This window comes from Protobothrops mucrosquamatus, unplaced genomic scaffold, assembly GCF_001527695.2.
Source record: "Protobothrops mucrosquamatus isolate PMUCROS unplaced genomic scaffold, P.Mucros_1.0 scaffold1869, whole genome shotgun sequence".
Lineage (NCBI taxonomy): Eukaryota > Metazoa > Chordata > Lepidosauria > Squamata > Viperidae > Protobothrops > Protobothrops mucrosquamatus.
Genome location: NW_015387998.1, coordinates 59,945 through 83,200, shown reverse-complemented (window position 1 = coordinate 83,200; position 23,256 = coordinate 59,945). Strand labels below are relative to the sequence as shown.

General features: G+C 37.3%; 1 protein-coding gene across 1 annotated transcript in view; it reads right to left on the bottom strand.

Moving 5' to 3' along the window:
- The window catches only part of ITGA4 (integrin subunit alpha 4), a 33,180-nt gene that overhangs the window by 3,969 nt on the left and 5,955 nt on the right, over positions 1–23,256 (bottom strand). The window contains exons 8-20 of the mRNA XM_015823437.1: positions 22,153–22,243; positions 18,377–18,422; positions 17,630–17,784; positions 16,393–16,550; positions 14,879–15,028; positions 13,172–13,248; positions 8,498–8,648; positions 6,322–6,420; positions 5,573–5,652; positions 5,166–5,255; positions 3,222–3,312; positions 2,420–2,527; positions 69–188 (exon numbers count right to left, since the gene is read on the bottom strand). Coding sequence (XP_015678923.1) covers positions 69–188; positions 2,420–2,527; positions 3,222–3,312; positions 5,166–5,255; positions 5,573–5,652; positions 6,322–6,420; positions 8,498–8,648; positions 13,172–13,248; positions 14,879–15,028; positions 16,393–16,550; positions 17,630–17,784; positions 18,377–18,422; positions 22,153–22,243 — 1,416 coding nt within the window. The remainder of the gene's footprint in view (positions 1–68; positions 189–2,419; positions 2,528–3,221; positions 3,313–5,165; positions 5,256–5,572; positions 5,653–6,321; positions 6,421–8,497; positions 8,649–13,171; positions 13,249–14,878; positions 15,029–16,392; positions 16,551–17,629; positions 17,785–18,376; positions 18,423–22,152; positions 22,244–23,256) is intronic.

Here is a 23,256-nt window from a genome sequence, read left to right as displayed (position 1 = left end):
AGGCAGAAATATGCAATAGGAAGACATTACAGCTTTAACAAATCAGTAAAAAAAAACAGTGAAATTACCAGTGGTCTATTGTCAAGTTTTGTGAGGAATATAATAAGATCTTGCACCATATTTCCCCGTTCTTCTGGTAAAATACAGTCTCTCCTATGACTTTCATAGGTACATTGTCCATCAGTGGTCTGCAAATGAGCAAAACCATAATTGTCTTACATTTTGATACCAAAGAAATTTGTAGACATTGCATATAACATCGTAAATCAGCTCAGTAAAAATTACTGTTTTAATAAAACTTTCTTAATTAAAATGAAACAAATTCAAGTAATAATGGGAAGAGCAAACTTATAGCTAAGCTTTAATGCTATCTAAGTTTGACCCATACTTTAATCCATGTCTTTAAAGATTCTGGGGCATGAGGAGACAGTGAAGAAAAGGGGATATAGTTGTTATAAGCAGGACAGCTATTTTATTTTATATTTTTATTATTAAATATATCTGCTGTCCATTTCATAGCTTGAGGGGACACCTAGGACAATTGTAGCCCTTTTTAAGATTTCCTAAGGCACATCTTAAGAATAGAAAAGCACCAGCATGCAGTAATCACAAACACCATTCATAAGGGCTCATAGTACCTATCACAAGTCTTCATGTCCATGTTGGAAAAAATATTATTTTATATGGGAAAAAGAACCCCAAATATTTTATGACTGACTGCACTCTCTTCTGCATTTTATTGGTGATGCAGCATCACTGACTCTTTTCTCCTAATATGAGCCATGAGAAAAACTTCAAATTCCAAATATACTCCTCTGAGCTGGAACAGCTGTGTCATTTGGGCTGAGAGTATTTTGAGTATGAAACTGACCTCAGAATACTTCCAAAGTGACTGAAACAATGCAAACCAGCTGTTTTAAACTCAAAACAACTATTTGGAGCTTACTCGTGTTTGAAAAGTTTTGAACATCCCTACCTAACCTTCCTTCCCTTTCTATGGAAGTTGCGCGGAAGTAACTTATTTACTACTTTCATATTAAAATTATGTACTGATCTTGAATAGTACAACTCAAAAGCAAGATGCCAATTACAGTGTAAATCAACATCAGGGAACCACAAACATTTAAGGCAGGCAGCATCAATCTTGAGGCAAATGCCTTCTCAGAAATGTCTACATCAGGGCTTTTCAACCTTTTCACCCAATGTACCACTTTTAGGATATGGCAATATCCAAATACCACCAGTCGCCTAGCAAGGTGTCAAAAACTTGATGACCAAAAAAAAAAAAAAAAGGAAAAAAGTGATGAAGTACAGTTAGTCCTCGACTTACAACAGTTCGCTTAGTGACTGTTCAAAGTTACAATGGCACTGAAAAAAGTGCCCCCCAAGCCACAGCCGAGCAAGACATCTGTCTGCCCACCCGGTGGCGCTCTTCCTCCTGTCCGAGGTTTTCATTGTTGTGAGCATTTCTGTTGAGGATTGGCAGCGGGGGTGGGGTGGGGGGGTGTTGGTTTTTATTCCCCCCCATCTGCTGGGTGGTTGCAGCAGGTTTTGGTCACTTCACATGACCACGGGACACTGTGACCGTCATAAATATGAATCAGTTGCCAAGCATCTGAATGTAAATCACAAGACCCTGGAGATGCTGCAACATTCCAGCTGATGGGGGTTCTTCTGGGCTCAGCAGAAGTGCCAGGATCAGCGCCGAGCTCTAGCTGGAGCCTAGCGCTGATCCTGGCGCTTCCATTGAGCCCTGACAGCCCCAAAGAAGTGCTGATCCTGGCGCTTCCGCTGAGCCCTGACAGCCCTGCAGCTCCAGCTGTCTCTCGCTCAGGCTTGTGCGGTGCTGCCACCGGTTTAGCTCATTCCCCTCCCCTGCTACCACTTTTCTAGAATGGTCGCGACCCACCTGCCAGGTGCCAATGTACCACAGGTGGTACCCGTACCACTGGTTGAAAAGCCTTGGTCTACGGGATGTGTGTCAAAAGGTCATGATACCAGACCTGTTCTTTTTGCAAATTTGTGTGATCTCGAGGCATGTACAAAAGGAGTGGGTCTTGCATTACTCCCAATATCTTGTAGATTTTGCTGCCCCTCTAGCCTGAAATTCAATTATTCACCTATTCTTATATTTTCATAGTATTTTCTGATGTCTTCTGAAGTCAAAGCAGAAACTCGTCAATAAACAAAGATTGTTAAGCCTCCTTTGCCTGTCTTAATCTGTTTGTAACATACTCTCCCCTATGCTGCTTTACACCTTTTTCTATCAATGGCATTGCTGGTTTGGTCTTCCTCTTAAAGATAGCGTATCACAATCGCTCATAAAGCTTTCAGATCCATGTAGAAAGCTAACAACTGGACAATTTGTTATGCTGTGTCACATTTCATGTTCCAGATCCAGAAAATAAATTAAGCATACCTTGACATCCAGTATATTAAACAACCTGTCATCTCTTGGTAGAAAAAAATTGGGTATCTGTATCAGCAGATTTACATCGGGAGCCAGACTCACTCCAGGATTACTGACCTTTGGTATACAGAAGGCCAGAGATGAATTAGTATTTTATCTGAATTGATATCAGAACTATTGCACCCTATCGCCTTTCTCCTAAGAAAACAATTGGAATTTTAAAAATCTTTCACTTCCAAATGTTGAATTCTGAACATTTACTGAACATATACTGCTAAAACGTCTGTATATTTTAACATTTGCAGATCAGTGTCCAAAGCATACTTAAGGTATACAAAATGGCATTAAAGGACATTGTAACTAAATAATTAAACCTATGGTACAAGATACAAAAATAGCTCTTATTTGCCATTCCCCCAGCAAGAAAGTCTTTTTTTTTGAAACAACGAATATATGGAGCAAAAATTAAACACCCATTTTTGAAAGGGGATATTTACATTATAATAAATGTGGCGATTCACAATGGCACTTATGATTCAAAAACCAAGATGACCTCCTTCACTGTAAAAAGAGAGTAGCTGTGACATAATGGATAAAATTAAATGAATAGGGTTCAGAGATTGATCAGCGTGGGCAGAGCTTCAGTGGCCAAGAAAGCCACTTTGTAGAGGGTTAGATGTTGGACTTGGATTGGGAAGACTTAAGATTCAAATCCATCTCAGTCATGAGAAAACATTTTTTTAAAAAAAAATCTAATTTACTTTAATTCATTATTCCAAAAGTCAATGAAAATAGAGAATAATATTCATACATAGAAAGTGATGTTGATTGTCTCCTTCATGCAAGAAAGTGGTGATTTTTCTTTGGTGGGTCCATAAATAAATGATGCTGGAGACACAGACCTACAAGCAATAAAAGAGAAAATATTGATTTAAGTGGAATCAATCATATGATAACTTCTTTGAGTACCGTTTACCATACAGATTTAAAACTTAGTTACATCCAATTAAACTTCCATAATTGGAGTTTTCATCGCTGTTTTCCTCCTGCTTTTCTACATGGCCTCTAAATCTGTACGTGATCTTCCAGAACAGTTCTGAGAGGGTAGAGATGCAGATGAGATGGAGGCCTCATCTGCTGGGACTGACTGTCCTCGTAGAGTCAGTCACATATCCAGCTTGCATCTGAGTATCAAAAAAGAACTCACCTATTTTGGAAAGACTGAATCAGAATAGAGCTGGAAGGGACCTTGGAGGTCTTCTAGTCCAGCCCCCTGCTCAAGCAGGAGTCCCTATATCATTTCAGACAAGTGGCTGTCCAGTCTCTTCTTTAAAACCTCCAGGGATGAAGCACCCATGTCTGAAGGCAAGCTGTTTCACTGGTTAATTGTCCTCACTGTTAGGAAGTTTCTCCTTAATTCCAGGTTGCTTCTCTCCTTGATTAGTTTCCATCATTTCTTGTCTTGCCTTCTGGTGCTTTGGAGAACAAATTGACCCCCTCCTCCTCGTGGAGCCTCTCAAATACTGGCATACTGCTATCATGTCCTCCCTAGTCCTTTTTTTCTCTAGACTGGCGATAGCCAAAACCTGCAACCATTCTTCATATGTTTTAGTCTCCAGGCCTTTAATCATCTTAGTTGCTCTTCTTTGCACTTTTTCCAAAGTCTCAACATCTTTTTTGTAATGTGGTGACCAAAACTGGATGCAGTATTCCAGATGTGACTTTATAAAGTGGTGCTAATACTTCATGTGATTTTAATTCTATGCCTCTGTTTATATAACCAAGGATTGTAATAGCTTTTTTGGCTGCTGCTGCAAACTGCTGACTCATTTTAAATGATTGTCCACTAGGATTCCAAGGTCCCTCTCAGAGTTACTGTTCTTGAACCAGGTTTCACCTAATCTGTACTTGTACCTTTGGTTTTTCCTGCCCAGGTGCAAAACCTTAAATATCATTTTGTTGGATAGAACCCATTGTTCAAGTCTGTTAAGATCTTTTTGGACCCTGAGCTTGTCTTCTGGGGTGTTGGCTATTCCTGCCAGCTTAGTGTTATCTGCAAATTTGATGAGATTCCCTTCTATTCCCTCATCTAAGTCATTTATGAAGATATTGAAGAGTACTGGGCCTAAGACTGCTCTACCTAGATGGGCATTGTCAATATTGTATATATCTCTGCAGCATTTGAAACAAGAGTATTTTCTAGCCTTCTCTGAAGAAGCCAGGCACCTTTTAAATTGCAAGTGCATGCACTCTGCCAAGTGTATGCCACTTTTTAAAAAAAATAATGCTGGCATCTCTTTCTATTTCTTGAGTTTTACACTATAATCCATATTCCTATATATGTATTTAATTGTAATTAAATACTTACAATTAAGTTTAATACATATTATACAAACAGATTTCAAAACTTTTTCATTTATTAAAAAGCTGTGTTAAGATCAAGAGCCACTATGTATTTTAATATTTTTTTCTGAAATTAGGCTTTTGTAACTCAAATAAATCTCAGCTATCCATCTTTAATGTTGTCGGACAACATTAAACCTCTATAAGGTTGAAAGCCCAAACACTGAATTTACCTAGTTATCCTGTTAAAACAGCATTTGCGAAGCTTTTATGCTGCCTTTCCATAAAAACGAGCTAAGGGTGAGCAATTAAAAGAACACACAAGAACATCCACAGGTTCAAAACACTAATAAATCAGTGAATGTCTGAATGTTGCTTTGCAACAGCTCTATACACATGTCCAAATGCTTACCCGTGAATGTTCAGTTCAACTTCGTGTTTCTGAGCCAAAGCTAACACTACACTGTTATCGGACAGCAGATCATGGTCTAATTCGTTTTCACTACAGAAGGAGAGAAATGTTACAACACATCACAATGTTTACTGACAGGCCTGGGTACTGTTTGATTTTCTTTGTTACACAGTACATTTGGCAATAGATAGCATGATCAAATGCAAGCAAGCACATTTTCTATAATTTTGGTACAAGAGTTTTGCCCATTTGAGGACTGTATCCACAGCCTATTTTTCCAACCCCAAAAAGGAAGATCACATTAGATTTCCGTGAAATTTCTGCAAATTATGAAATGTATTTTTCTGCAGTTCTTTGTTCTTTCAAATATAGGTCTAAAGTAACAACCTGTAGTAAGCAATATTTACCAAGTTGCATTAATGTTGATGTGTAAGTCATCTTCTGCTCTGCTGAGTGAACTTGAATCCAACACAAAGCTAATGTCCACCTGAAACAAAGATTTTTTTCAGCTTACATTAATCAATCTGTATTCTTTCTATCTATCTATCTATCTATCTATCTATCTATCTATCTATCTATCTATCTATCTATCTATCTATCTATCTATCTATCTATCTATCTTATGCACTGTAATCAGTAAATTAGCTGTAATTATACTACTGAAGTCTATAACTATTCACTTACCAAGGCAGCATATAGATTAACAATCAATACAGTTCTCAACATGCAGACCTGTGACTTAAACTAATTTTGCTACTAAGCATCTTAGGAATCCTGTCTATACAGATGTACCCCTAACTCTGTTTAATGACTAGCCATGCTCCATTTTTATGGTTTCCAAACATTGCACTGAACTGAACTGCTGTAAACAGCTACAGCAAACAAACCCCAAAGTGCTACCATATGTCACACCACTGTTCTCATATCTAAGAAATGTTGCAATTTAACATTTTAATCTGACCTATTTTTAATCTTTTTACCAATTATTAGAAATACTAGAAAATGCAGATGGAGACCATTTTTGTTAATAATTATTAATACTCTGGTAAGGGAACATACATTTGAGGAGATCCATCATAGTTCCTTGGTATACAGATATGATAACAATGAAGAGTACAGTCTATATCATTAAATTACTTTTGATATTTATTCTTACCTTTGAAAGATGATCAACATACATATATCCAATATTACAGTTAATTGTCACTCCATGACTTTCCTTTTCTGATATTTGAAAATGTATCTGTGTTTCTTCCTATTGTAAAAATGAACAATAGCTAAGGAGGTAGAAGAAGGCAAAAGTTTTGCAAAAACAATTTTTCAAATTGACAAGGTAACAAAAAAATCTCTATCCAGGAGTCCCCACTCTTTGTGGCTTGGTGGCCCGGCTGGGGAGGGAGAGAGGGAAACTGGGTTGTGCAAGCGGCGGGCTGGTGCGCATGTGCATGCGGGCCCATTACTTGCAGTAGTGGAGCTGCATGTATGCTGGCCCGCCGTTCACGCAAGTGGAGCTGCCCACGCATGTGCATGCCGGCCTGCCACTCGCGAGGCCTTGTTCCAAATAGAAAGTGGGGTGCAGCCCGGGGGCTGGGGACCCCTGATCTAGATGTTCTCTGAGACTTTGATTATAAGAAAGATTGAAAACAGGGAATTCTATCTAATCTTTTCCTGTTATGCTTCGTTCCTGACTAAAAATTTTCCCTATTTTCTGAAAGGGTTTGCTTCCCCCCCCAAAAGAAAATAGCAGTTTTGAAGGAAGAAAAAAAATATCAGAAAATGATTTAGAGAGAAAGGGCTGTGTGGTGGCTCAGTACTTAAGATGCTGGAAAGCCGGCAGCCCGGGTTTGAGACCCGAGCGCCATGCAATGGGGTGAGCTTCCATCCTCACCCCAGTTCCTGCCAACCTAGCAGTTCAAAAGCATGCAAATGTGAAGAGATAAACTGGTATCACTTCAGCGGGAAGGTAACAACGCTCCGTGATGTCCTGCTGGCCACATGGCTGCAGAAATGTCTCCAGACAGTGCTGACTCAAATGTCCTTGAAACAGAGATGAACGCCCCTCCCCCACAATAGTTGGCAATGACTCCTGGAGTAAAATCCGCAGAAACTCCTTTACCTTTTTTTTAGGGAGAAAAGGTTAACAGAACTTCCACATCTCCAAATCACCCCCGCTTATTAAGAAATACAGAGGTATTTGGAAGATTGAATAAAACAAGAAAACAGAAAAAAAACTTCTGTGGTGGTAATCATCACCATACTTCCTGTGATCTTTGCAGGCCAATAATACCACCAGCACGATCACTGATAAAAGTCTGAAAGTTTAATTCACTTCAAGGTAAACCTCAGGTTTTTACAGAAGCACTGATTAGGCTTATCATTCAAAGAGAAAAAGAGTGAATTCTATCTTTCCAGTTACCTTATGCCTACTGACAGGTTACAAATATTTCACATTCTAAAGAAAACTGTATGATTTATGAAGTAGATGGGACATTGTTATTTTGGATAGAAGACAAGGGAAAGGAAACAGACCATAATTAAGAAGGCACAATGTTTTGTTGCATGTGTACTCATAGTCTGTAGTGTGGTCCAACAAAAGTGATTTCCACGAGGGATGATGGTGGTGATACACCTGCTGGCTGCCACTTCCTATAAACTTAATTCGGGTTTTTTCTAAGAAAATTGGAAGCTGTTTGAAGTCCTTACATTTAACACAGAGTAAATTACTCTGTGTTGTTCATGTGTCATTGGCCACATGGAGGAGACAATTTATAGGTCTAAACAAATTAGGTCTAATGTTGTACCATGTTAAATATCTGCTTTTAACCTTTTTGTTTTGGGCAAAAAGTGGTATTTGACATATAGCTTGCTTGCTGCTTCATCAAATAATACTTCAAAAATTTTCATTATAATTAAATACACTTTGCCTTGCTAGAAAATTATAGCTGTAGTCTTCCCAAAGAAGGGGAAATTTTGAAGGAAAATTTATATGGTTTTATAAACAACTGTTTTACTATATAGTCCTTGACATACTTATTCTGCAGTAAGCCCCACTGATTTCTATGAAACAAAAAGAAAAACTTTTTATTTTTATCTATTGATCTTTTTTTCTTGTTCAATGAATAATATTAAGAGAACCAAACAGCCTGGAAGAATGACTGTAGTTCTGTACATTGGTTTAAATCAGTCGCCCTGCTTTATTTCAGTTTGTCTTGTGAATTACGTTTCAAATGCTTTAAAATGAAACTTTTGCTTTTTTTTTTTTTTTAGCCGAGTGAATGAAAAAGTATCTGGCAAATTATTTTATACAAAGATATAGAAGATAGGTTTCTTACCTGTGCTACAAGTTTGGTGAAATAGAGACCTTTAGGCAGCTGGATATGAAGGCTGGTCTGATAAGCATCATCACCAGCATTGTACAAGGTGATATTCAACGTCAACTGTTTCACATTTCCCACTGAAAGGTAAGGTTTCTTTTCATAAGGCCTATACAAAAATGAATAAGAATATACACCATTTTAATTTAAACCACTTCTTTTTGAACTGCAGTTTTAATACAACAGAAAAGGAAACATTATATTTCATTTTAGATTTCTTCTTTCGTTCTGTATCCTACTGTTAGAAGTTCAGACCTGGCTTTTCCACTTCAAAATTAAATATGTGCATCCTTCCACTAGAAAAACTGGAATTTGTTCTTAACTATGCTATCATTTTGGAAAGTAATCATTTCCAAAATGCATCTTTGATATGAAACTAATTGACACCGCCTGTAGATAATCAAAGAATACTCCCCATATTTATATTTTTCAGATGAATTCCTGTAAGCTGATTTGGCCCTTCCTGAATGAACAGAAGCAGCCAACTGTGTAGTGATAATTTACCAAGTGAATATTTTGGATTACTTAATAAGCTGGTTGTTTATGTCCATCTCACAGGGTAAAAAAATCTCACTTCAGGTGAATCTCACTCCAGGATAGACCAGTTGTGTGATCTCAGCAAGAAGTGAGGAAATATTAACCAGGTTCTGTGGATTTAGGTGCTTTAGGCAAATTTATGTAACAGAGGGGTGCAAGAACGAATCAGCTTCACAGACATCATAACAGCACAAAAAGGAAAATCCCTGTATGATACTTTGAGCTGTCTATATGAAGGATCAGATAAAACAGTTATAACCAAATATTTTTTTAATCTATATTTGGAGTGCACATATTGTATTTCCCAAAGCCCTTAGTGTGGCTTCTGCAGAACTTCCTCATTAAACTGTAAATGTCAATGCAAAAAAAAAATAAAAATACACTTGGAATATGCATATTATCTATACCTAACATAAATACATCAGATCCAATTTAGCTTTTATCCTACACTATCCTCATCTAGTCCATTAAATTCAGTCTCTATATTAGGAATCAGGCTGATCTCTTTGCAAGATAGAGTAGTTGTCTCTGTCTTTCTACCACAAAATGAAAAACATTTTACTAAACTTTTGAAATAGTCAGCACACAACTGTTTATTTATTTTCCTGCTAAACTGAGGATTTTTTCATTCCTCAGCTGATAAGGTATGTGCGTGATATTTCTCTTACCATTGAAGCAATGTAATAGCAGTTGATCAGTAACTACATATCGAACACCACGACAAACTTTTATTTGTCCTCTTTCTCTGTTTAAACCCTGACTCTTTAGTTCATCCTTTTTAGAAAACCCGTTTTCCTCTATATAACTGGAATTGCTGGAATCAGTTCCCTATAATTAACAATACATACCCTCCTATGTGTGCTACTTCCATTATCACTGTGGGTGAAATGTCCCTTTTTTAATGCAGCTGATACATTATCTTATGCTGCACAGAGTGTCTGTCATTTTACTCTCAGTCAAGCTTAATGAAAGACAGGACTTGTGCACATGAGTGAACATGTCTAACTTATGTTTTATCCAGTATTCTCTAATCATGTTTTAACAAGGAAAAAGGAAAAAAAACACCTAAGAAAATTTGAAAGTAAGCTTCAATTTGACATTAAACTTTAATTAAGACTTGCAAAAGAGCTGCCTTGAAATAGGCATTTATCAAACATTCTGGCTTGAGACCAATACATTAGTCATTTAATACCTTGGGGGGGGGAGGAAAGTTGGCATTTAGAACAGACAACAGAAGGTAAAAGTACTACATAAGCAGTTAAGTTTCAAATGAACATGCGAAATACAAATACTAATATTTCAGTGGCTGGATCTCTAGCTAATGGCGTGCTTGAAAGTTTCTTTAAATATAAATAATTGATATTCTTTCCTGCTTTCTCCTTGATGGTGTTTTGCTTTGTTAGCAGGGTGATGCGAAGGAGGAAGAAATGCCCAGGGTAGATTAGAAGCATCCATAAAGCAAACTAACAGTTGTTCACTTTATTCAGAGTTTCTTGTTCTTCCTTTAATCCAGTGCACACAATTTATACGAAATATATTGTGTGTCAACTCAAGCTAATTAAGTTATCTGATTAAAGTAATTTAGGAAGGGCAGATGGGCAGATAAAGCATAAGTGTACATTAATGTGTAAATCATAAATATCCTTATCTAGCTTTCTCAGTAAGATGATTGGAGGAGAGCCATATTAGTCTAATGTAACAAAATGTCAGAAGAAATCTGATAGCACCTTTCTGAACTGGCAAATTTTATTAAAAGGGATAAGTTTCCGCAAACTACAGCATCAAATGCAAAGACCTGATCATATGCATCTGATGAGCAACTGCTCATGAAAACTTATGCCTCCTAATATCATTTGTTAGTCAGAAAAGACACCACCAGCCTCCTGATTATTAGAAGTTAGCAGGCTGGAAAAAAATGCTGTTCACAGGTAAAGAATAAGTATCTGGAGAAAATAATTTGGTGTTTTACACTTTGTGGAAAGCAAAACTAGATGTGATAACACCGATCCTATTTGTTTACACCTTTGTCTGCCACTATTCAAGTTGGGAGCTTTTTCTTTACCAGCAAAAGATGACATGATTAGATTTTGTTGTTGTTGTTGTTGTAGTTTTCATCTACTGAAAAAAATCTTCACAGCAGGAAGAGGTATGGAAGTAGAAAAAGTAAATACAGGGAGATGTCTGTTTCCCTTCCTAACCATTTTGCCCTAAACATTGAGCCTCCCTCCTTGCCTTATATATTTAAATAGATTGATCCCTCACTCTTATAGTAGGGTTGGCACTATATAACTAATAAAAAGATGAATTAATGAATTAATATATTTTTTTAAAAAAAATATTAGCATTAATCTTCAGCCTATTTTATCCCAACCCTAAGAACTAGGATATCCAGGAAAATTTGACGAATGCCAAATTGAGCTGATTTTGAAAGCTCCAAGAGATTTTGAGGTAAAACACAAGTCCTCTAAAGCAGACCAAATCACTTATGAATTCCTTGATGGTTCAGAAGGGCTTAAACAGGCTACAGTTCACCTCTATAGAAAACACGACTCTGGAGAAATGATAAAGAGGGGAGCAGTAGGAATTGAATGACTTGTCGATTTCTAAGGAAGAATTAAAGTGAATTATTTTGACATCATGCAGAATTTTACAAGTTGGCTGTGGCCCTGAAAGAAGACAATGCAAAAGAAGTGCAAAAAAAGAGAAATGAAGTCTGATTAGCAGTCAGGCAGAGAAATATTTCTAAGCTAAGAGATTGCTAGTTTCCTAAGGAGGGGAAAAAAAAAGATTAATTCAGCCCTGAAAAGAAGAAACTCACAGAAACTTCAGAAAATAGAAGAACAGATCATGTAACTTTTGCCTTTATAGAAGGGAAATTTAAAAATTCTAGTCGCTGTAACCCATAAAAGCATTGTGCAGTTCAGCAGAACTTCTGCTCAAATGTGAAAAACAATTACTTTCCCTTTTAATTTATGCACAATCGTGAAAATACGTACTTTTTAATGAAAACTAGTTTTGCAGATGGTATCACTGCAGCCTACGTATCTATTTACCCACATCATAATACTGTAGATAAGATGGGCCCGAGAGACTATTATATGTTCAAAAATGGAAAGACTGTGAAGGATGGGTGGATGAAGATGACAAAAATAGCACAGATGACAGAATTAACTTGTTTGATTAGAGAATGATCAATGCCTACATTTATCTGTGACCGGAAACCAGTTATGAGCCCCTTATAAACTCCTTGAAGTTCCCGCTGTCTGAATCAACTCTCATAATGCTAGATCTCCAATTACTGTTACAGAGAAGAAAGCAAAAGACAGTATGAGGCAACAGGTACAATTTTATAACAGGAGACATGCAAAGGATCCAGGGAGAAAGATGTATGTTTTCCAATAGTAAAGGCAAAGTCGCATTCTAGTTAAAAAGGGAGGGATAACATTCCTTCTCTGCCTAAAATAGCATGGGAAGATATTAGAATTCTGTGTATATGAGTGGAATTTCATTGTTCTAATCAGGTGACAACACTAAGGTGACCTTGCACTACCTCACCAAATGGTTGTAGGAATATTTTATATTATCTAATCTTAGGAAGTTGCTATACTCTTTCAAAAATGTACTCTTTTGTTAAATTACAGTGCAGGGTTGCTATATGGACATTAATGCATCTGTTGCATTCACACATAATATCAAGCCAGATTTTTTTTTAACCATTATTTGTTGAATGGGATAGATTGATCTGGTTAAACAAATAACATTGAATTGGAAACAGTCTGCATTTCATGCTAAGTCAAAGAAGCAAACCACTGTATATAATAGTTCAGTATATGTCAGCAGACCAGTGAAACATGTTTTGAAGCTAACAGAATAATTCCAGAATATAATCATATAAACATAGTTTCTCATATAGTTCCAGGGCTCCACATGTTTACTCAGCTCCTCTTTGACTCCACTGTGTAACCTCAGACATGATTCTTTATGTTTTGCAGAACTTTCTGATATCTGATTCCATTCTTCCTAAAAAGAACTTTTTTAGGTAGAAAGCTAAGTTCATAAAGCTTGTTCACTTTCTCTCAATTATAATGGACTTACTTTGGAAATGTAAGTTTTCCAGAAACTTGAAGGTTTGCAGAACAATTTTCTTGAGTACAAAATCTTGCAAAAACAAACTTTGAAAGAAGAACAGAAACAACTTTTTAGAATAATTTTGAAGGTATATATTCAAAAATATTTTTACCATGAAATCCAAAATAACCAGTAACAAAACAATCATCCTCTGCCTTTCAAATTACATGAATTTGGCACCTTCTACTTCAATTCATGCCAATCTATCTCTACCAAAGGCTCATTTTAGGCACTTTTTAAAACCAATAATTACAGTGGCAATGTTGTCTTGAAAAATAAAAAATTAAAGACAAACCTGAAAAAGGGGTTCATAAAGATAAAAAAATATTTTATAACTTATGAAGTAAATCCAAAAGCAAAACCAAGAAAAGAAATAATTAAATGAAATAAATCTAAAGGAAAGCTTTCTGAAATAAAAGGCTGTCCTTTATAATCAAAGATATATGATCACTGTACCAAAAGTTCAAAGTAGCCCTTATCACCACATAAACCTTCAGACATACCACAACATCAAACATGGAGTATTCTTGTAAGAATGTCTAATAAAAAAGCCGCAAAACCCTTTTCCTGCACACAAATATGTAAAGATGCCAAACCCCAGAAACAAGCAATTTGGCCACTTGCACCAGCAAACCCCGAAATATTTCCCCTATCTTGAGTAAAAATACAATAATAAATGAAATAATTAGCCAGTTGTTGTCATTTCACAACAAAAATAATTATAAACAATTTCTGGGACCACCATATCATGCTGTCGTATGACAAGATCCACCAAAATTATGGGTGATGAAAAGAATACTGCTATTAAATGAAATAGTTTCCAAAGCAAAGTGATAAGAAAGACATTTTGACATTTGTGTTGGATGCTACTAGGAAAGTTCGTGTGGAAACAAATCCCTTGACCTTTTATCACAACAGTATCTAGAACAGCAGTGTCAAACTCGCAACGTCATGTGACATGTCACGATGTATCACGACTTTTCCATTGCCAGCAATGGAGTGGGCGTGGTTTCGGCATGATGCATCCGGCCCGCAGACCGGCAGTTTGACACCCCTGATCTAGAGGGTATGTATTAATTTAGAGCAGTTATGTTCAACTGCTTTTCCATCCTTTATATTGAAAAAGTGAGTATCAGAAAATAAAAATATTTGCCTTGATCCAGAAAACTATGCCAGCAGCAGAGGTCCTAAAATGTTATATCTGAACTACTGCCTGATGTTTTCTCTAGATTAAGGCAATAAGTCAGTCATTTGGCTTAATATGTAGCGAGTTTGTTTACAGTTTGACATTTATAGAGTCATCCAAAGTAAACACAAGGGTAGGGCTTCATCATGTCCCAGTTACATTAAAAGAATTGGATGAATCACAACAGCAGATCATGACCCAAGTTCCATATGGTTTTAATAGTTACAGAATTTAGCACCAACATGTGTTCTCTTTCTCTTCTGCATGAGAAAATGCTCTTTCTATAGTTTTATAAGCAATGTTATAAAATCCATAATTTAGTATAGCTAATACTACGTGAAAGTCAGGCCGTTATTCTTAGCCACCATAAAGCCGATATAAGTAAAAAAATCCTTCAGATGAGGGTCTGAAACAGAAAAGTAGCCCATTGCAACTGGTGTCCACCAGCTTGTTAGACTTCTACTGTCATACAAGCCAGGAAGACATACCTTGCTACGCACAATATTATCTTCCTTCCGTTGCTGAAGTACTGGCTGAAGTGAATGGAGTTCGTCCGCATTTCTCTTCTTCAAAACGTGGTGTCCCAGGTGATAGGTAGCCTCAACCCGTATAGGAGTTTGAATATCCCTTACATCTTTCTAAGCATATGAGATCAAATAAATGAATTGCATAAGACTGAGAACAATATTCACCAATCAACAATATAAGCAATTTCTACTTTTCGGCATTTATCCTGAAATAACACATGTCTACTTTTGCATGGCAGCATACACTCCAAATCTGAATTCTCTCTTAGAGTGCTTCTAAGGAAATCCATTCAAAAGGAAACCCCAGGCAACGAAGGCCAAATAGCTTTAACATTGCATATTTAAGAATGTTTTTAGCATAATTTTTATTTCTCTGTTAAGATTTTTCATAACACAGAGCAGGTGAGATTTTATTGCTCAAGAAAGATACCCTTTCCCCTATGCTGATTATCTGATCAATTTATAAAGCTCAGACTGAGTTGTATTTAAATGTTTTCAGTCCCTTATTGTACTGTAATGCAAATTGAAGTGCTGCCTATGTTGAAGTACTAAGGAAGGACAGTAAAAGAATGAGCATAAATCTTGATACAGCAGTGAAGCCGATACTCCATTCCTCACTTTGATTAATGGTGCAGTCCTGACTTTACTAGGATGCAAGTCCCATTGAGCATAATGGAAGTCATTCTTAACTAAACAGTAAATTTATGTCTAAATTCAAGATACGGAATCTTGTATGCTACAGGAATTACTACACTTGTATGCTGGAATGAGTACAATTTCTTTATGTTTACCTAAGTATGGAAGGTTTTACTGTAGATTGTGTTTAACTGCTTGTGAAAATAAATCTACGCAAAGTATCACAGTTTATATTAAAGTTGATTAAATTATTCCCCTGGATTGGGAGGTAGGCTGCCACTGACTGTTCTTCCACAGGTTCCCTGCCCTAATTTTCAATAACAAGTTTGTTTTGATCAGTTCATAGGTTTTGCAATTCATTCTAATTTTCCGCAAGGTTTCCCTGCATCTGCTCTATATTATTTTCACTACACCAATTAGCTATTATTTTCTCAGGTATTGAAAAAGCATGATTTGAAAAACAGGTTTGATGCTTGACACCAAATTCACTTAACCTGAGTGTCTTCCGACAAGTTCAAAAGCTACAGGAGGAGAGAGAAAGAGCTGATTTGTAATAGATGGGAAACATGAGTTGTAATGTAAGAACCAAAAGTGTCTATTTTTATGTATGGCTTGAATAAATCTTGGTAGATGACCATGGTCAGAGCTTGCTGCAGGTCCCTAACAGAAGGAGGCTAGAGCAGGGGTCTGCAACCTTGACAACTTTAAGACTTGTGGACTTCAGCTGAAGTCCACAAGTCTTAAAGTTGTCAAGGTTGCAGACCCCTGGACTAGAGCTTTTTGGATGACCTTTCCAAGTGGACACTTCCATCCCAACAAGTCTATGAAGACAATGTTACCCTCATGAATGCCTGATGGGTTCTGCATGTAAAATTGTTGTTGCTATAGATCCGGACACTTCCAGAGGTGGCCTCAGAGGTTCCATTAGAGGAAAAATAAAATCTTGCTGCAGTATCTGGCCTTCTATTAATATCCAGGCTTAGATTATAAAGCAATACTGTAAAGATTAAAAAAAAAGGAATAAAATAAGAAAAAAAAAGTTAGAAACATTTCCGTATTCATTAAACTGATGGGTGAGCTACTTATGTTAAAATACACCGTGCATTTAAGCTGTAAGTGGTTTTACGTTTCCAGGATTTTCTATCCAATCTTTGGAACATCGCTTTTTATTACTAAATCTTAGTGTGTATTCAGAATCTGGTTTGTGCTTTTGTGTGTGCATGTAAATAAGAGGACACGTCAATGTCTTTCTTTAACGCGACATAATTCTCTGCCTTCATACAAACTTAACACTGCTTAAAGAACATGTAGCTTTTCTCCAGAGTGTGCTCTAAGTTTGTGATTTACCAAGATACAACAATATGCATAAAAGACTATGTACTTAACATTTCTTTACACTGTTCTGAAAAGTGAATTATAGCACACATGCGTATGCATATGTTTTGGTGGAACATAGCCTGCGATGCCTCATTTTATTATCATAACCCCTAAGGAGGAATACTGTGGGCTAATCATGCCAGGATAAATTACTTTCAAATTATTTACATTGTGTGTGTGTGTGTGTGTGTGTGTGTGTGTGCATGAGCGGGTGCTTGCACAAGCTCATGCCTTTGAGGGATACCTGGAGAGGTCTATGCAGTTTTCTTGGCAATATTTTTGGAAATAGCTTGCTGTTTCCTTTTTCTGAGGAAAAAGGAACTGGCCAAAGTCACCCTTTACCATGCCTGAGGCAAGACCAGAATTCAGAATTTCCTGGTCATAGAACACTCATATGTGTTTTAAACCACTGGTAAAATACTAATGGATAACCACTAGATTTGATTTATGCAGGGCTTTTTTTCCTCATAGAACGCCCAGAACGGGGTTCCGGCACCTTTTTTGGATGGAACCTTGTAGGGTAGGCAAGGCGGGTTGTATGACGTGTGTGAATTCCGGCACCTTTTTTTTTTTTTTTTTTTTTTTTACAAAAAAAGCACTGGATTTATGTATCAGCTAGTAATAAATTCATCTTAACCACCAGCGTTTGTTTTTGAATATTCAGTTATGAAAGTGCTAAGCACAAAGAAAGAAGCTTACCTATGTAACCTGAGATGGTTTGGCTAGTATAGTTAAAACAAAGCATTAGATTAACACACACAGCTGGTTGTCCATTTCTCACACAGTCCAATATGGTGCGGTTTACAGAGTCGGGGTGCTTTAAGGATGCTTCCACGATAATTACTGCCCTTGTCCTAAAAAGGAGGAATTCATGATCACAAGATGCTCTATTAACATTTATAATTCTGGGCGTTCCGTTTTTAAAGACAAACACATTGATTTAGATTCTAATGGATCAAATGACATATTAATTTTGTAGCGTGCATGTCTAACTTTTTATTGTTTAAAAGCAGACAAGATCAGAATTGTCCTGAGCCAAGGACAAACAGAGATTGAGCTTTAATAGAAAGGCATAGGTGGGGTTGGAAGCATTGAGTCACTTCTGAAAGTCAAAATCTCTATCTGGAGCAGATTACCCATACTTTACTGAAGAAATGCTTCATTTCCTTTGGCCTTCAAACCATCTGCTGACTGGTAATGAATACCTAATGACNCTAATGACAATATCTTAGGATGCAAGACATGACTGTGAAATAAATAAATTCTGAGGTGCCCATTGCTTGGAAAATAAATCTTAATGCCCCAATATATTAAATAAGTAAGTGATGTATTAATATTAGAGTTTAAAGATTAAGATCACAGTTTAATCGAAAGTATGATGAAATCAGATATATATTGCAAATTTTAATTCAGTTGCCTCTGAACTCTAAAATATGTTTGACCTACCTCAGTAATACAGCAGAATCTGACAAAAAAGCACCAACTGCTACATCTGTAAAAAAAAATAAAAATAAAACAGGGATACAGTTTGAGGACTGAATCATTATAAATGTTCTCTTTGGCTCGTCATCATCTCTGGACTGAATCAAATTGCTGTTTGACATTATTAATTATAGGACTACATTGATACATTTTTTATGATTAAATAGATTTATCAAAATATGGCTTCATTGTTTTAATTAGTGAACTGAAGAAAGTTCATTTCTAAATCAGTGGTCCCCAACCTTTTGGGCATCAGGGACCAATTCCGTGGAGACAGGTTTTTCCATGGACCGGAGGGGACGTGGTTTTGCGTGCTGCCTGCATCCCACAGATGGGGCTTCGCTTGTTTGCGCAGCCCGGTTTCTGGCATGCTATTGCCTGGTGCCGCTCCACGGACAGGGGGTTGGGGACCCCTGCTCTAAATGGAAGAGCAATTATTTATAGCAAAAATTTAAACTCCTGCTTAAAATTTAAAAATAGTAATTTACAATTCTCCCTGCTTCTGCAGGGGAAAGGGATCACTTGGACATAACCACCCCTGACCTTCACATTTTGAAGAAGATCCTTCGGGTACTTTGGATCAGTGGCACCTGTGGGATCTTACTGAATTTGTCAGAATGAGAAAAGCAGTACTGTGGCATCATGGCACAAACTCCACTTCTTTGGGGCCTCTGCATTATTCAACACCCAATGCAGAAAAAGAGCAGGAATTGCATCATGATGCCACAGCACTGCTTTTATTAGTTCGACTCCCTCTCTTACACATGCTGCTGCTTCAAATTTCATATGCAGTCAAGAACATATGGAAAAATCAAGAGACCTTGAAGCATATCCTAGTTTCAATGGGCAAAGAAAAAGAATTTTCCCTCTAGGGATGTGCGGATAAAGTTAGTGCATGCTTCCTAATTTCCTCTGGCACCATAGAACATACGGTCCCTCTGTCCTTCTGTTGGTGGCCTGAAGGGGTCTGATGCATCACTCCAGGAAACATTCAGTTAATGAAGGAATTCTAACAAAATATTCTCATCAAAAAGGGACCTTCCACAATATTTGAGAGGAAGCATTGGAAGACAATGATATAAATTTTAGTTGCTGTGTAAATGTGCCAAGCGTCTTGTCCACTTTCTTATTTCTCTTTGCTTTCCTAGGAAGTATTTACCAGAATCGTCGGAAAGGCTTATTCTGTCTGCAAATGTGATTGGATTACAACCACCTCTAACACTATACAGGACAAGAAGAATTTTGTCAACATCATTAGCATCTGTGCTGGTACATCTTCACTTCATACTTCCTAAGAGTCAAATTTAGACAGTACTTAAAGCAGTGGTTCTCAACCTTTTTAATGCCGCGACCCCAACTGGTCGTAAGTCGAGGACTAAACCGGTCGTAAGTCGAGGACTAAACCGGTCGTAAGTCGAGGACTTTCCCTGCCCGGGAGCGCCGCACATGCGTGGTTCCGCCCCCTGCGCCGGCCGAGGCGTAGCTGGCAAGCGGCAGAGACAGAGCAGGCCGACCACCAGCTGGCCCAGCCCAAGGGAGGTAAGGCACCCGCCGGAAAAGGGGAAAAAAATGGCGGACAAAAAAATGCCCGACAAAAAAAATGGCGGACAGCCTTCCTTGGCGACCCCCGTGAAATGGTCGATTGACCCCAAATGGGATCCCGACCCACAGGTTGAGAACCACTGACTTAAAGGGAGTATTATAATAGTGGTTTCTTTAATTTCATTTCACTCTTCTTTTGAATCTTCTCTTTACAACTTCTCAAGTGAAATCCTGAACACAGAGGCGATTCCCTCAATGTGACAAATCAGGTTGTTAAAACATCAGCGAATATGCCTGCATGTTCCTGTTCTCATCACAAAATGCCAGGAACATTTGATGAGAACAGTTCAGAGAGCATTCTTATGATTTGTTTTCGGCTTCTCTATGGTGATGCTCATAGGTAGACGCTTCTAGAGTGTAGAATTTATACTGCAGTAAGTCATGAACAAAATGAAACAATGTTCTCAAGCTGCCTGTGATCTAAAGAAGGAGCAATAGAACAAACAAGTCTTGTTTCTCAATACCCAACATGTTTTTCACAATATGACCACACTATTCATTATCATGGCCTTCTTTTGGACCACTAGACCCACTGGACCGCACCAGTGAAGGTTGTGGATTGGAGGCATCCTGTTACATTGGTTTTCCTCCTTTCCAGCCTAGGAGACAAACAGGCAAACTCTGCTGTGGAGTGCAACAGGACTTGGTTCTCTCCCTCATACAATTTAACGTTTGTATGATGCCACTGATGAAGTCAGCAGCCAGTCTGGGATGAAGGATGCTGTACACTGCTAGTCCAGGCTGTATGAGGATACTTGTCCAATGTCTTGAAGCTGTGTAGTCAGCTGTGACCTTGTATGGTCAAAGTAAGTTCAGATTAAATCCTTGCAAGATGGAATCATGATCAAGCTAGCTCTATCCCAACTTCAGTGTTCACTGTAGACAGAGGTGCAAGTCTCCTAAAGGAGTGCATAAGAGTGCTTCATTGTTTAGGACTCTTCCTGGAGTTGTCTGCTAGAGAAGCTAGTGGAGAATTAGAGTTGGGAGACTTTGCCCAACTTCAATTGGTGCATTAATTGAACAACCAGGCCTTTCCGCCTTTTTGATCAGGAGGTTTTGACAATTGTGACTCATTCCCTTAGCACCCCAAATTTAAAGACTGCAATGCACTGTACATGGGACTGCCTTTAAAGATAATCTGGAAACTATTACTCTTCTAAAATGTGGTGGCCTGGCTACTAAACTACTAATTTGCTTCTGATTCCAATTCAAAATGCTGGTTATAGACTAAAAAGTCTTATGTGGCTTATCTCCTAAATTCCTTAAGAATTATCTCACCCAGGACTTCTGCGGAAGAAATGGTGAACTAGAGACTGCCCCACTAAAAGTGGAGTTGAATGATTAATTGGCAAATAGACCAGCTCACTCCAGACAAGGCGAGAACTTGAGTTCGCCCATGAGTGTTCCAGACAGCTTCTCCTTACAATAACAAGACAGTGATCTCTGGTGAGTTTAGAGTTTTGGGAGACAAGGGAGTCATCATCTTTGCTCAAATCATGGTTAGTGCCTTTTCAAAAGACATAGAATTTGCATACTTAATTATAAGAGTCCTTCCCATGAGAAATTGCTGTTATTATGAATTCTTAAAACAATAGGATGGGACTTTTGAAGGCTAGACTTTAGAGGAACCAGAAGAAACTAAAGATTACAATGAAAGTAGAATAATACTTAAATTTGATTTACTAATACAGGATGGAGCAAAATACTAATGTTACATGCAGATATATTGCACTTACATTTGTAAGTGTTTTGATCTTACTAAAAAATTCTAATAAAATTACATGTCTGGTTCTGTTTTTCCATTTTCTTTTCTCTAAGTTGTCAAATTCCAGTACACTAGTCTGAAAAAAAATTAGCATAGCAATGCTTCAATTTTAAAGCATTGGAAAAGTTTGTTTAATTCAATAAGACAGATGCCTATGGGACCATGCGCATATTAATTCACTTACATATAAACAGGCTGTCTTTAAACTGCTTGTTACAACATGTGTGTTCCATGCCAGTTCTATTGTATTTTATTATTTGGTTCATAATGATTTTGATTTATTCATTTAGGTTTATGTCCCAGACAGGTGGGCAAGAAATTAAGAAAACAACAACATTGCCCAAGTGATTTAAAGCAAACAAAGTTAACTCACCTGAATACCCATTGCTGTCTACATCAATTTTCCCAGATATGGATTGACCAAACATGCGTAAACTGTTGCTGATTTGATGTCCTTGAATTCTCTAAAAATTATTATTAAAACAGAAATGTTTAGGGACACGGATTTTTTTAAAAATAAAAAAGCAGAGTAAATGCAGTAGAGAAATAACAGAAAATAAAATCATCCTTCCTTCAGTTTGGAAGGTTTTTAATCTGTGCTAAGTATAAATGATGATTTTTTTTAAATATCCCAAATATCTTCTTAGGATTAGGTAAGCATTAAGCTGTGCTGAGAGCATCCTCAGATCTTCTATTAGGCCAGGACAAAATGGGGCAAACACTTAAAAGTAATGGGTGGGACACAGAAAAAAATTGCATTGGTTTCCTTCCATCTACATTTAAAGGAATGCATTTATGATATAATTACTTAAAATTACATTAATTACAGGTAACATCAATTACCTTGTGTTTTTTCTGTCACATTAAAAATTACAATTTGGTAACAACTTTGGACAGGGATGGATTATGTAAAACATTTTCAGCATCTACAGGTGGGCTTAGAACCTAGCATATGCTTCTGTGCTGCTTCCTTAACATATTGTTAACATAAGCAACTTGTTTCTATAATTAGGGGGACCCATTTGTGAACCGTTAAGTCTGATATTATGACTCACTTAGATTTGCAACTTAATACTAATAGAAAAGGGTTAATACATAGTGGTCTTTTTTCCATTAATGACTGATAAGAGGAAAGGGCTGTTAAGCAAATGGCAAAATACAGTTAGCATGCATAAGGGTTTCGACTAAGAGTCAACACGTGACACTACCAAATAAATGGGACAATTCTGATCTTTGTTACGTATTCCATCCTTCCTCTTCCTCTGCCCCAACCTACTCCATATATGTATCTGTAACACAGTATTACTGGGGAACAATTGTGTCAATGCATTCCTACGCTGCATGCTTTCCACTTCTATGTCCTACTTAATATAAAAATGTGAATATAAGAAACTGATTTATACTAGCGTATCTAGTCCAAATTGACAATTGTCTTCCAGGATTCCACGCTGGAGATTTTCCAAACCTATCTGGAAAT